The following is a 15,820-nucleotide window of genomic DNA, read 5'->3' on the forward strand; positions in this document are numbered from 1 at the left end:
CCTTAAAAACCTCCAAGGAAGGAGACTCCACCACCTCCCTAGGTAACGCATTCCAGTGCTTCACCACCCTCCTAGTGAAATAGTGTTTCCTAATATCCAACCTAGACCTCCCCCACTGTAACTTGAGACCATTGCTCCTTGTTCTGTCATCTGCCACCACTGAGAACAGCCGAGTTCCATCCTCTTTGGAACCCCCCTTCAGGTAGTTGAAGGCTGCTATCAAATCCCCCCTCATTCTTCTCTTCTGGAGACTAAACAATCCCAGTTCCCTCAGCCTCTCCTCATAAGTCATGCGCTCCAGACCCCTAATCATTTTTGTTGCCCTCCGCTGGACTCTTTCCAATTTTTCCACATCCTTCTTGTAGTGTGGGGTCCAAAACTGGACACAGTACTCCAGATTAGGCCTCACCAATGTCGAATAAAGGGGAACGATCACGTACCTCGATCTGCTGGCAATGCCCCTACTTATACAGCCCAAAATGCCGTTAGCCTTCTTGGCAACAAGAGCACACTGTTGACTCATATCCAGCTTCTCATCCACTGTGACCCCTAGGTCCTTTTCTGCAGAAACCCCTAGGTCCTGCTTGGAGCAGGTACACAGAAGGTCACAATCTGTATACTGCTAGGCATCTTGACCCTGCTGACATGGGTCACAAAAGGAGTGGGTGGAGCCAGAACACTCTGGAGTTGTGCTAATTCACACATTCCCTGAGCAGCCTCCACTGGCAGGGCTGGAGTTTAAAACCGCCATTCCTGGTGGAAAGCAGTGATTGTATTGCTGCCCGTTCTTACTGTGAGGTATGAATCCCTGCTTGAGCTCAGCTGGCCCAATAGGCACGAATGGATGTCCTGTGCCCCTAATATAAAAGTATTAGCTGTTATGTCAGATTTTTTTCGTATGTCCTGTTTGGTTAAAAGGAGTTTCTTGATCCACAGCGTGTTACTTGTAATAATTGGAGAAGCTTCTGTACTCTTCTAGAGTATTTCTGCCACCTTCACATTTTCTGTGGTGTTCAAAGTACCGACTAAAGTAACCAGAACAGAGCTTCACCTAAATATATATTTTAGTGGGTATATTATAGCGCAGGTTCTCAAACGTTAAAAACCTAGCGTGTTATATTTAAAACTCAGAAGCATGTGGAGGACCATCTTCGGATCTTTGATCATTGTAGTTGCATGCTAATACTTTATTGTGTTGCTATATTTTAAACCAACCTGCATATCTCCGGTGCGAGGCCCCTACTGAGACATGCATCACAGTTTGAGAACTACTGCTATAGTGTTCCGGTCTGTGGGTGAATCCCTGGCCCCAATGAAGTCAATGGAAGTTTTGTTAATGACTTCAGTAGAGCCAGGATGTCACCTTATATTAGAGTATTAAACCAGTCCAATAGCTTGACTACTTGAAGATTCCTGGACCCATTCTATTCTGTCGTGGATGTCTATTATATTTAAAAACCAACCAATCAAAATTTCACAACAGGCCTAGCATAAACTTCTCATTTAGATATGTCACTATTTGAAATAGATGGTGAACACTTCAAACATTAGTGTGGGCATCGAGTTCACCTCATAATGTTATAGCCCAATGTCTTAGCTAGTCAGAAGTCAACCACCATCTCATTTCAATAGAAGTCCCCTCAGTTTTGTAAATGTCTGTGTAAGAAGCCAAAGTCAATCTTAGGGTGATGAGTGAAACAGATTGACTCACTCCTGAAGACTGGGGATGTTGACTTGATCTCTGCTGACTGGCCTCTGATCCTGAGTTAGGTTGATTGGGCTCCCTCTTATTAAAATTTTGTCATTGATAAACACTGCCACTAGAGACTCAGCTGATGTGCCAAAATAAATTAAGATGTACTTCACCCCCCCCCCCAAATAGTAAGACTAACAGTACTTATATAGTGCTGTATGTAATCAAAATGCTGTACGAAAATGAACTAATTAATCTGCACAACCTCCCCGGTGAGGTAGGTATGGTAAATGTTGTTATCCCTGTTTTATTGCTGGTGGATAAACTGATGCTGAGAGGTGAAAATGGCTCACCCAAAGTCACACACCACAGCTTTGAGTAGAATTTAGGGCATTGTGAGATTTACTTCATTAATGCTTGGGAAATGCTTTGAGACCAACGGATGGTATACACTGTAAAAGGGGAAAGCATTCATGAATTAGTAATTATTTTAATTACTACTACCAAAAAGTTCAGTAAATGTTGAAGAGGCAAATTGTCTGTTACACTCATGAAACATAACAGAAATTAATGCCATTTCATGGGTGTGTAAATAAGCAAAATTTGGCCTGGAGTCTGTATGTTTTATAGCACGTCACTGCGTAACTCGTGCTTTAAATAGGCAAACAAAGCAAAAGGGAAAAAATGAAACACGGTGTTATGGACGGATAATCTTTTCTCTTTACATTTGTGCTCAGTTAAAAATTCACAAGTCAAAAAGGGCTTCTCTGTGCTGAGGGTACATATGAGCACTTATAGGTTGAATTCTTCTCTCAGTTACATCTGTGCAACCCCACTAGGATTACAAGGCCGTAAAAGGACCTGATCCAAGTCATTGAAGTCAACAGAAAGACTCACATTAACTTCAAGTGGGCTTTGGATCAGCGTAGTGGAGAGCAAAATTTGGCCTTGTATTTGAATGTCATAGCTGGCATTTAGGATGGGCAAACTTCAAAAGGTTCAGAGGGTTAGTTCAGATAAACATCCAGAGTTTCTCTGATCACCTGTCAGGAATGTGGGCCAGTTTCAACAAAGCACTAAACAAATGCTTAACTTTAAGCATGTGCCTACTCAGCAGAATGCTTAGGGTGATATCGTGTCCCACTGAAGTCTATGGATATTTTGCTGTTTACTTCAGGGAGCCAGGATTTCACTTTTGTGCTTAAATTTAATCACATGCTTAACTGATAAGTCAGGGTTTTGGCTCTATACAGTTATCCAAATCTTAACCAAATTCAGATGTGATATTGAAATCCTCATAGGCTCTCTCATGAAACTCCTAGTGTTTTCTCTGGTTTGGATCAGAAATACTATAAGAATTGAGTATTTCAGTAGTTTTTTCCCCTAGACTTGTCTAGAATTGTGATGTATAGGGGCAAAGTGCAGAACTATTATTATTTATTTATTTAATTTATTTTTATTTATAACTAAAAGTGTAGAAAATTGGAAGGGGACAAGAAAAAAAATTATGCAGACTTTTCACTCACATCTATTTAGAATGATGCATAATATAAAGAAAGATATTGGGGATTTTTCTTTCACAGCACAGACCATTTAAAAAAAATAAATTGAGCAGTAGAAGCAACTTACTACCTTTTTACTAAAATCTGAAACAGAAACCGGCTGAGACAAATTAGTTAAGACTTTCAAATTTAATATTGACTAAAATGCTTGTGCCAGAATGAAAAATTATGATATCTATGAAGAGCAGTATAAATGATTAATCATTTTAGTTCAAGGAGATCTATATTTCAAAACATACCCTGCATATTGTGAGCTTTCTGAATCATGAAACAAAGACAGAGAAGTTTGAGTCTTTTCTGTTTAATATTCACCACATATCATTTTCTTCTAGGATTAATTTGAAAAATGTAAACTACTTAATATTTGTATAACTTTAATATTGATGTGCTATTATAGACAGTCTTGGCCACTTATAAACAGCCAGCATTGTTAGTCTGCTGGTTGCATATTACTAGATATATTTTTATTGAACAGGGTTTACAGTATTATTTTTATTACTATTTGTAAAAATAAAACCCTAAAAAAGTATGATCGAGGATGAGTTAATATTTTATAATTAGATAGGTCTTTTTACCAAGGATATCAAACTTGTCTTCAAATATTAACTCCTGTGAGGTAGCTAACTATTAATATGCCCATTTTACTGTTGGGTAAACTGAGACACAAAAGTTGAAGTGCCAATTACCAAACTTTGATTACTAGAGTTAGACAGCTAAATCTATATCCTAATTGAATGGCTAAAAATACTGGCAAATTGTAAGGGGTCAGGACTATCTATAAACAGTAATACAACATGTTAGCTTTAGAGATGTCCACCTCTTGTTTCCCATTCTCCTGGCCTACCACACTTCGTGCTCTATTTTAACGGAATCTGACTGGTGCAAGATTCCTACTTAATGTGTATATGCTCATGTATATTTGTTTGCCTTTTTTTTTAATTTCCAGGACACTAGAAGTTTTGGTGAGTTTGAATGAAGGACAGTCTTTGATCTCCAGCTCATTAATAATTACAGCTTCGGAATGTGTAAGTCAATGACTGACATTGTTTCATGTAGATGTTGAAATTGTGAGACTTACCATTTTATGCTTGCGTAACTTTTTGGGTGGGAGAATCTCTAATCGGAGCAGAGCTGCGTTAGCCTATTAATAATGTGTGAAAAGGAATAGCTGTGAAACTGTACCTAAGCACAGGTGCATATATCTTCTAAATCATTAACTGTTGCGAAACGCATGTTTATGTTCTTCATTTAATTTCTGTGCACACAGGCAAGCTTCGCTGATTGGATGTGCTTAATGAAACGATTGGTATTTGGCAGATTTTTCTGCAGTTATAGTGTGTGAAATGACTCATTTATTATTTCCCATTAAGGTGGCAGACAACTATACTAGTTAGCATTCCAATCTACATAGGGTTGCCAACTTTCTAATTGCTGAAAACCGGACACCTCTGCCCTGCCTCTTCCCCTAGGCCACGCCCCTGCCCCGCCTCTTCCAGGAGTCCATGCCCCCTGATCCCTGCTCTTTCCCCAAGGCCCCATCTCCTGCCCCGCCTCTTCCCCTCGAGGCCCTGCCCTCTGCTCACTCTCCGCTCCTAGGAAGCTGGTGTGATTGAGCAAGGTAGTGCTGATTCTTAGATGAGACTTAGAACAGCATGAGAGGTTTAAAGGAAGTGTTTGTTCTTTGTCTTTTGGAAAATGTTTTTCTCATACTTGATTTCTTTCTACAACAAAACTCCACAGAAAAATCATGTGGAGAAACCCTCTAGCCTTAGGAGCATTCATTAAATGTCTCACCTGTTCTGTAGGTAGGCTTTCCACACACACCTGCTCAGGGACATTTTTATTTTTAAAAGAGAAAACTGATTGCACGCTCAAATGAAGCAAACCTAGCCCTGGTCTACACTGGGTGAGGAATCAATCTAAGTTACACAACTTCAGCTACGTGAATAACGTAGCTGAAGTTGACGTACTTAGATCGACTTACCATAGTGTCTTCACTGCAGTGAATCGACTGCTGCTGCTCCCCCGTCGACTCTGCCTGCGCCGCTCGCGGCGGTGGAGTACAGGAATCGACGGGACAGCGCTCGGGGATCGATTTATCGTGTCTAGACAAGAGGCGATAAATTGATCCCCGCTGGATCGATCTCTGCCCGCCGATCCGGAGGGTAGTGAAGACATACCCCAATGAACAGATTCAGAGTGGTATTGTACAAATAAATATTGACATTTGCCCAATATGCATCTATTTGCAATTGTGTCCTAATACTTAGGGCTTGTCTATATTAGAAAAGTTGTACAGTCTTAACTAAATTAATTTGAAGTCTGTATAGTTAAATAGGTGATACCCCCCTAATGTAGATGCACTTAAACCCATTTAATCCTTGTTTAGCATGTATTAGTAAATTACTAAATTAAACTAAGCTAATTTAAGTGAGAGTTAAACAGGTTTAAGTGCATCTGCATTAAGTGAGAAGTACCACCACCACTAATATAAAAAACAAAGTTTAAAAATCTTCCTATAACTTGGTTAAAACCCCATCCCACCTCTTTTCTATGAGTTATCAGATACCAAATGGTACAGAAATGTGAGTTTTTTCTTGTGGTGAGGGTGAATGAGAAGTTCCACAAACTTAGAAAAGGAAAGTTTCAGCTGTATAAACAAGAATGCCTTGCTAAAACATATCCCAAGATAATGCCAAACAAACCTGGCAGCATTTGTAATTCTGCTATAAAATGCAGCAAACCATTTGCCAAGCTGCTGCTAGCTAGCCGCCCCATTTTCCATAGTCCTAATCATCTTGTTTCTGTTTTAGAATCTCTAAATTTGGTACATTTGTTTTTTTTTTGGCTTCTGGCATATTATGCACAGTAAGATTTGTTTTGTAGAAATTAAGTCTTTTTAGGTGTCTAAATAGTTCTTTGAAAAGCTGGCAAGTGACTTTTGGCTGTTTAAGAAAGTATTTTATTTTAAATCCGACTTATTTTTAAAATTGCCAGTAGAATAAGCATCTGGGAATATTGTTGGAATAGAAATGTATTAATCCACACTCTTGAGAACTCACAAAAATGTAGCCTTGCCCAAAGATGTGAGTGGGCAGTAACTGGGATGGGATTGTAGAGGCACTAACTCGCATGGAGGGGGAATGAGGTGGGGGGGCACTAAGGTTTTGGGAGAGCAGTAAGTGTCATTGAGGAGGTGTAGGGGGTACGGAGGGAGCAGTAACTGGCATTGATGGGGCATGGGGGGAGGACTAACTGGAACTGATGGGGCATGCTGTGCTAGGACACTAAATGGCAGAGAGGGGGCGCTAGAGTTGGGGGACCACTAACTGGCAGCAGCGGGGTGCATGGTGTGTCTGTGTGGTGGGGAGAGGCGGTAAGAGGCATTGAGGGGGGGCATGCTTTGTGTGTGTGTGTGTGTGTGTGAGGCAGTAACGGGCAGCAGAGGGGCACGTGCTGTGTGTGTGCGAAGAGGCAGTAATGGGTGGGAGTCAGTCCCCCGAGTGGGAAAATTGGGGCACAGTGGAGTGGAGGGGGGGGCAGACAGGATCCACCCCCCTCCTCCCGCCCCTGGCAGCGGCTGTGCCGATACCTACCTCTCCACTGGAGAGGCTGGAGCCAGGTCTGGGAGCCAACCAGTTTTCTCAGTCAGCAGCAGCAGCTGAGAAGCTGCTGCTCTTCCTGCCCTCTCAGCAGGGAGGCTGATCACGGTTACTCTGGTAACTGGACTTTTAGTGCCCGGTCAGCTGTGATGACTGGATACTGCCAGGTCCCCTTTTTGACTGGACTTTCCGGTCGAAAACTGGACACCTGGCAACACTAAGTCTCTGCATGATTCCATGCAAAAGGAATGTTACCATATGCATTATGCTCAATTTCCAGATAACATACAAAACATCTTTTACACTAATGCATGATTAACTGGTTATCCTCAACACCCGACATAGACTGTCTATAAAGAGCTTCCCTCCTTTTCCATCACCATTGCTTCTGGTTTGCTAACTACTTCAGAAACTGCTGAAGATAGACCCAGTCAGAGAGCTATTGGTAGAGGGGAAAGCCGGGGAAATCTCCCTTCCCCTCTGGGCAGTCTCTTTGCTGCCTCTCAGCATTCCCTAGCTTGTCAGCTAAGGAATGTATGTTTTCAATATGTACGGTGCATATGTTTTTCCTATAGCTATGCATTATTATATGCTAAACGTATTACAACATATTATTTGCTACAGTCTGCTGCTGCAGCTCTGAGGCCTTCGGATGACTTTCCTCACCCTTTACTGCCTTCACTACAAGTATAGTTGTATTAGAGGAGCTAGTTAGGATACAATTGTCCACTTACCCAGTTACAACTTGGTTCCATTTTACAGTGTAGATGGGTCCACAGTGGTGATGTAAAGCCTGAGGTTGTATAGATGGAACTCAAGACTTTAGCCCAGTTATGGAAGATTGGTTATGGACCTGGTCTCATCTACACTACAAATTATAACAATGTTATAATTAGGTCAGGGGAAAACCAAGCTGGAACCAGGTCTCCTGATATAGCTGTATTTATATTGTAGATAGCTTTCATATAGAATAGGGGGTTTCGAAGTCTTTTGTGAAAGGATGAAATACTTGCACGAAATGTTTGCCCTTTTTAAAGCATGCCTGTATGTGGCTTTACTTTCAGGTTGGTAAATATATGAGACCATGCATTCTGCTATTCATTGTGGAGTTGTGAGCACACAAAGGGCAGAATTGACCATTTGTGTTTGTTAAAGGGAGAGAAAAGGAATATAAATAATATTCGTGTCGTGCAAAATATAGATGAGTTCCCCAGGAACTCGGTCACTCCGTACTTCCAATGACCCCCCTTTTTAACCTATCATTTTGCGTGGTTTTCCACCAACAGATTGTTGTTCACAGGGAGTTAACCTGGAGAAGCCAAGCTTATTTTTTTCAACCCTTTTAAAATTGCGAATATGGATAATTTTGGGGGGTTGATGTCAGCACCAACTCAGGTTTTAGGATTTGGTGGAAGGAGTCTGAATGACGCTAGAATAGAGGCAGCTCACCAAACCTAAATCACGCTGAGACACTTAGATGAATCCATTATAAGGTTTGTAGCCTATTTCCACCTGATGTCATGATGTTGTATCAATGGATGATGATGCAACATCTTGAATGAATGACATAAGGATACAGGAGAATGCTCTGTCATGACACCCGATATACTACTCTTCCCTTTTTCTTCATCCTTTCAGAGGGGTGAGTGGGCCACTGTATGCTGAAACTATGAATTTACCATGACCACATATAAATCTACATGCTGACAGTGCAAACAAACTTAAAAAAATACAGCATGAACGCAAAACAAATCGTACTAAATCATTTTATTCCTCTGCTCCGTTCTTGGCAAAACCTTAACCCATTTTGTTTCTCTGTGGTTAAAAGTTTTCAAGCAGCAGGAAGCAGAATAACTACAGACGTGAACTGACAGGAAATCCAGCACTACTTCTGCTCATCTTTTTTCTTTGTAAACCCTCATGTCATGCATTGTGCAGTGAAGGAAGGGCCATACAAGGAGAACTGTTGTTTCCATAGTAGCAGATGGGCAACTGCATAGAAATGGGTCACTGCTCGAACACTGAGCTAATTCTGATGGCAGAGCAGCTGATGGCTAACCTGGTACAAGAGAGTTAAAAGTTACAGCCTTCAACAGCAAACTGAAGTTGCGGCAGAGAAAACAAACAAAAAAGGTGTTGCAGCGAGGCATGGACATTATTTACTTATGATACCATCTTAAATGGTCACCTAACATTTACACATTATTAGTCATCATTTGAGTAGGGCTTGATTCTCCTCTCATTGACACCAGCATGACTTCAATACAATGACTCCTACTTTACTCTGGCGTGAGAGGAGAATCAAGCTGTATCCTTTGCCTTTTTTTGTTGTCCCCCTATGAAATGTGAACAGGTCTCATTCACACAAAGCACATCACTGATTTCCCCTTAATGTTGTTCCAAATCAGCATGCTGTGGAGCACACTATACCCAGGGTTTAGAAAAAGAGTGCGCAGAGGATGTGGGTTTGGGGCTTTTAGCCTCTTAGCCACTTCTGTTCTCCACGTCCTCCCTTAAAAATAAGGTTAGAGGTGCAGTCTCAGACTTTGTGAGAGTCATCCTTCACACTCATCATAAAAAACATACTGGCAAAAGCGGCAAAATGGGCTGACAGTTAACTTGAAATAGGCTAAGCGTAATCCCTCTCTGTGAGCCTCTGAGAGTGTGGCTTTTTAAGAGCCTCATGGCCCAATTAGCCTATGCCTAAGTGGCACCATTTAGCCTTCGGACATCTTTGCTAGCATGCATGAGCCAAAGCAGTGACTTTGTGTGACTTGTAAGACCTTGTGAGACTATCTGAGTTTAAAGGTCTCAGTGGAGGATCTGTCTATTGAGAGAGACAAGGGGGTGAGGTAGTACCTTTTATTGAACCAACAGTCATGGCTCCTTAAAATTCCACATGTCCCTTTGGGTTAGACGGCAACTTCTTGTTATCCCATAACTGTCTACACTAGGTTCCTTTGCATCTTCCTCTGCAGCAACTGGTATTTGCCACTGTCGGAGACATGATACTGAAGTTGATAGATCACCAGTCACATCCAGTCCGGTAGTTCTTATGTTTTTTTTCCCTGCAGGGCAAGATGAGCATTCAGACTTCAGGACTATAATTAAATCTTTATTTTTAGAATACCAAACACCATGGTATAGGAGCCCTATACATAGGGCCCTACCAAATTCACGGGCATGAAAAACACGTCACGGACCATGAAATCTGGTCTCCCCCTGTGAAATCTGGTCTTTTCTGTGCTTTTACCCTATACTAGACAGATTTCACAGGGGGAGACCAGCATTTCTCAAACTGGGGATCCTGACCCAAAAGGGAGTTGCAAGGGGGTTGCAAGGTTATTTTAAGGGGTTTGCAATATTGCCACCCTTACTTCTGTGCTGCCATCAAAGCTGGGTGGCCAGAGAGCAGTATCTGTTGGCCGGGCACCCAGCTGTGAAGGCAGTACCCTGCCAGCAGCAGCGCAGAAGTAAGGGTGGCAACACCATACCATACCACACTTACTTCTGTGCTGCTGAGCTGGGTGGCTGGAGAGTGGTGGCTGCTGACTGAGGGCCCAGCTCTGCAGGCAGCAGCGCAGAAGTAAGGGTGGCAATACTATACCATGCCACCCTCACTTCTGCACTTCTGCTGGCGGTGGCTCTGCCTTCAGAGCTGGGCTCCCAGCCAGCAGCCGCCGCTGTCCAGCTTCCCAGCTCTGAAGGCAGCACTGCCCCCAGTACCAGTGCAGAAGTAAGGGTAGCAGTACCACAAACCCCCCTACAATAACTTTGCGACCCCCCACAGCTCCTTTTTGGGTCAGGACCCCTACAATCACAACACTGCGAAATTTCAGATTTAAATAGCTAAAATCATGAAATTTATGATTTTTAAGATCCTATGACCATGAAATTGGCCAAAATGGACCGTGAATTTGGTAGGGCCCTACCTATACACCCCTTCTGGGACGCTACTTCCTATTCTCTTTCCTATCAATGGTTGCAGACTGAATTGATGATCTGGCAAACAGCTTTCCTTAGGCAGCTCTTAATGTAATCCTTTAAAGTCATTAGCCACTGGATGCCTGGTGTACCTGTGCCAGTGACCTTTTCCCCCTCCATATTAAGTCTGATTCTCCCTTCACTTGTGCCAGTTTCACATCAGTATAACTCCATTGACTTTGTGGAGTTACTCCTGACTTACACTGGAGTAAGTGAGAGGAGAATTGGGCCCATTATCTTCCAAGTGTGATTTGTGCAGTGATGGCACACACTGGTCTGGAACACAGGTCCATAAAATGGCACAGGTACATGAGTTTCAATGTTCTTTGTTTTACAGTTCAAAGTTTTGTGGCCTGTCATCTATATTGATGCTGTGTCCAGTCCTTTAAAATAGTCTACGCATCTGAGTTCCTCCAAAACCAAGAATACGTAAGGCACTGGAGAACATATACATTACCTTTTAATCTCCCTTCTGCCCTGTTTTGTAGTTGATACACATCATTCATTTTATCATACAGCTTCTTTAAAGCATTCTGGTTTACCAGGTACATTCCTCGGTTCACAGAAGGGGAGGGAACTAAACATACAAGGTGTCAGAGGAGCTAACTAGGGGTGAATGTGGCCCAGAGCGGGTCTGATACTAAAGGCTTCATAAAGAGTTTTTTCTGAGTAAGATCTGCAGAAAGAGGATCCGGCAAGTAGGAACCCTCTGTATGTGAATCAAGATGTAACTGTTTTTGGGGGGGAGGAAGAGACGAAAAACATTTATTAATGAGATAGAAATTGTTAACATCATCCAGTGACTGTCTTTTCCCTTCTTGTTTCTCCATAGTCGAATGGCATAGCTGCCCTTATTGCCATTCTTGTGCTGTTACTTTTGGTGGCTATTGGTCTTTTATGGTGGTTCTGGCCTCTTTGTTGCAAAGTGGTAAGTAAAAAAACGTAAATGGCTAATTTGGACATATGACCTATAACTGTCCCCAAACTCTTGTTGGGAAATATAGATTATTTTTCATATATGTTTCTTGAAAGCCAGTAGTAGAGCAGCACAGTTGCTGTATAGAATGGATTAAGTACAAGAGTTTATATACTATATGAGACATAGGTTTGGGATATCTTTATCAGTGGTATATTGTAAGCCACAGAAAAGGTCTGTTTAATAACGGTGAAGTAACTGTGTTCTTTAAAGCAGTTGCTGCTTTGACAGAAACCTAAGCACAGATGAACCAGGATAGGAAGACTGGTGTCTCTCGTTTTGGCTCTTACCCGAATGCCATATTTCTGTAAAATCTTTCATAAAAGCTTTTCCTCTATTATTTGAAAGTTGAGGCTATAATGGTGTACAGATGTTTTTCTGAAATCAAGGACTATTTTAAAAGCACTAGCACTAAAATTGATATTTGTAGTCCATTATGGACTCTCAAGTTGCAAATCCTTTATTCTCTTATTAATCCCTTGCAAAAAATGAAATTGTCAGCCTGTCTATATTACATCTACTTTCATCTGAATAATGAACATTCTTTATCCTTCTAGCAGCAGTCAGCAATGATGCTTCAATTCCCCTCCCCCCCTCTCCGCCCTCCCACACACATGCATGGCAGGAGTTTGAGATTGGTGAATTCTGATGAGGTGGCAATTTCTTCCAACCTGGCACTGTATTCCGTCTACCCAGATTTGTCACAGGGGAGGTCTCCTGGGGGTTGGGGCAGTGAAATATCATCCCTCTTCCCAAATGCTCCAAGGCTGTTACAGAAGCACTGAGGTTGCAGTTCCCACTGCTAACCGGAAGCAGGTTGTGAGGACAAGAGGGCCTCAAAACTGGCATGGAGGTACGGGACCTCAGCCTTCTGCGGATCTCCCATGTTCTATGGTTTCCAAGAGCAGAGCCAATGGCCCTTCTCTAATGGGAAAAATCCTTCCCCTGTCCCACCCTTCACAGGATTGTCCCAAGACATCTCCAGGAGGATATCTTTGGGTCATGTTCTTTAGACTCATAGATGTGAAGGTCAGAAGGGACCAACGTGGTCATCTACTCTGACCTCCTGCACATTGCAGGCCACAGAACCTTACCTACCCACTCCTATAATAGACCCCTACCCTCTGGCTGAGTTACTGAAAACCTCAAATCATGGTTTAAGGACTTCAAGTTACAGAGAATTCACCATGTATACTAGTTTAAAGCTGCAGAGGAAGGTGAAATACCCCCAGGGTCTCTGCCAGTCTGACCAGGGTGTGGTTTTAGGGCCTAGTGCTACAATAGTGCTGAGTTCTGAACACTCAGTGAACTTCTTATCAAATACTGACACTTCAATAGTTTTTGGTTTGACAGCCATGTCCTTACATTAGAGAGACAAGGTGGGTGAGGTAATATCTTTTATTGGCCCAGCTTCTGTCCTGAAAGACAAGCTTTCAAGCTTACACAGAACTCTACTTCAGGTCTGGGAAAAGTACTCAAAGTGTCACAGCTAAACACAAGGTGGATAGTTTAGCATAGGTAGTTAATGCATATTTCGAGGGGCCATTCAAGGTGAGGTGTCCCATTAATACCGCTTCAGTCCTGGGGGGCGGGGAGGGAGAAAAAAAGATGTGTGTGTTTGTGGGGGAGGGTGGTTAAGTGGGTTATAGATTGTTGTAATAAGCCATAAATCCAGTGTTTCTGTTCAGTCCTATTGAGCTCCAAGGCTCATTTTTTGAAGATGTTGTACAGGTTTCCTTTGAGAATGAGGAAAAAGAGGTCAGATACAGAGTGATCTCTTTATGAAAAGTGTTCACCCACAGGTGATATGGTGTTTTTATCTTTTATCATTTTTCTGTGTGATTGTAGTGATTGTCTGGCTTCACCTACATAGTGGTCATTGGGGCATTTAGTGCACGGGATGAGGTACGCCACATGACAGGCATGTGTATAGGCATGTATCTTGAAAGGTGTGTTGTGGGGGGTGTTGATCATTATAGCAGTGGAGATATGTGTACAGGTTTTGCATCCGTTGTTCTGGCAGGGTCTGGTGCAGCTCTGAGTTGGTGTGTCCTGGTCTATGGGAAGCTTGCTTCTGATAATGAGCTTGGAGAGGTTGGGGGGGGGGGAGGGGCTGTTTGAAGTCCAGAATAGGGGGTTCAGGGAAGATTTCTTTCAGGATGTAGTCCCCATCTGGTATGGGTTTTAGTTGTTTGATACCTCACATGGATTCCAGTGTGGAGTGGTAGGGGACAATTAGGGGTATGCAGTTGGAGGGAGTTTTATTTCTGTATTCTGTATTGAAGTTGTGGTGGAAATCTATGATGGAGTCTGGAGGATGTCTGTTCAGAGGATGAAAATATCATTGATGTAGCTCAGGTATATCATTGGTTTCGTGGTGCATTTGTCCAGAAATTCTTTTTCAAGGTGGCCCATGAAGCGGTTGGCATAATGAGGAGCCATCCTAATACTCATGGCTGTTCCCATGGTTTGGACTAAGTGTTTGCTGTTGAATATAAAATTGTGATGAGTGAGGATTAAATGGATGAGTTTGATGATGTGTTTTGGGTGGATATCTGTAGGTTGTCCATTGTCTTGTAAATATTTGAGGCAGACAGCGATGCTGTCATTGTGAGGGATGTTGGTGTATAGTGAAGTGGCATCCATGTGGCAAAGATGATGTTCTGAGGAAGGTTGTTAATGTTGCAGAGATTCTGGAGGAAGCTGGCCCTTTGTATGATGAGTGGTTTGAGGATGGTTTCTATGAGACCCAATATTCCTTCAGTAAGAGTGCCGTAGGCAGATATGTTGGGTCTGCCTGGGTTCCCTTGTTTGTATACCTCGGGAAGCATGTAGAACAGGGGTGGGCAAACTATGGCCCGGAGGCCAGATCTGGCCCGCCAGCCATTTTAAGCCAGCCCTCGAGCTCCTGCTGGGGAGTGGGGTCTGAGGCTAGGGTGACCAGACAGCAAATGTGAAAAATCGGGACACGGGATGGGGGGCAATAGAAGCCTATATAAGAAAAAGACCCAAAAATCAGGACTGTCCCTATAAAATCGGGACAGGGCTTGGCGCACTCCAGCTGGGGAGCAGGATCGGGGGCCGCTCCACGCGGCTCCCAGAAGCAGCAGCATGGCCCCGCTCCGGCTCCTATACGTAGGCGCAGCCAGGGGGCTCTGCTCTGCACGCTGCCCCCTCAGCTCCCATTGGCCGGGAACTGCAGCCAATGGGAGCTGCAGGGGCAGTTCCTGCGAGCGGGGCAGAGTGCTGAGCCCCCTGGCCGCACCTCTGCATAGGAGCCAGAGAAGGGACATACCTCTGCTTCCAGGAGCCGCTTGAGGTAAACGCTGCCCAGAGCCTGCACCCCTGAGCCTCTCTCCATGCCCCAATCCCCCTCCCACCCTCCAAATCTCCCAATCCCAGCCCCGAGCACTCTCCTGTACCCCAAACCCCTCATCTCCAGCCCCACCCCAGAGCCTGCACCCCCAGCCAGAGCCTGCACTTCTGCCCCAGCCCTGATCCCCCTCCCACCCTCCAAACCCCTCGGTCCCAGCGCAGAGCACCCTCCTACACCTCAAACTCCCCAGCCCCACCCCAGAGCCTGCACCCCCAGCCGGAGCCCTCACTCCACCCCTGCACCTCACTCCCCTGCCCCAGCCCGGAGCCCCCTCCCGCACCGTGAACTCATTTCTGGCCCCACCCCGGAGCCCGCACCCCCAACCACAGCCCTCACCCCCCTCCCACACCCCAACCCCAATTTTGGGAACATTCATGGCCCGCCATACAATTTCTATTCCCAGATGTGGCCCTCAGACCAAAAAGTTTGTCCACCCCTGATGTAGAAGGTCCCTGGGTTGGTTTTGTGGGGGATGAAGTTGTAGAGTTTCTCTTTGGAGTTGTTTGAGGAAGAATTTTGATGATATCCTTAAATTCCTGGGTAAATTGTGGTGTGGGGTGTGTTTTGAGTTCTTTATAGTGGGTGGTGAGAAACAGTTGTCTACTGGCCTTGTGAACATAGTCATCA

At 43.7% G+C, this 15,820-nt stretch overlaps 1 protein-coding gene across 2 annotated transcripts in view; it reads left to right on the top strand.

Annotated features, from left to right (window-relative positions):
• The window catches only part of ANTXR2 (ANTXR cell adhesion molecule 2), a 183,202-nt gene that overhangs the window by 75,304 nt on the left and 92,078 nt on the right, over positions 1-15,820 (top strand). Inside the window, exons 11-12 of one of the 2 annotated variants that reach the window (XM_026653299.2) lie at positions 4,202-4,280; positions 11,674-11,769. In XM_026653299.2, coding sequence (XP_026509084.1) covers positions 4,202-4,280; positions 11,674-11,769 — 175 coding nt within the window. The remainder of the gene's footprint in view (positions 1-4,201; positions 4,281-11,673; positions 11,770-15,820) is intronic. The other variant, XM_026653300.2, reaches the window with a different exon arrangement.

This window comes from Terrapene carolina, unplaced genomic scaffold, assembly GCF_002925995.2.
Source record: "Terrapene carolina triunguis isolate 2854851 unplaced genomic scaffold, T_m_triunguis-2.0 Scaffold136, whole genome shotgun sequence".
Classification (NCBI taxonomy): domain Eukaryota; kingdom Metazoa; phylum Chordata; order Testudines; family Emydidae; genus Terrapene; species Terrapene triunguis.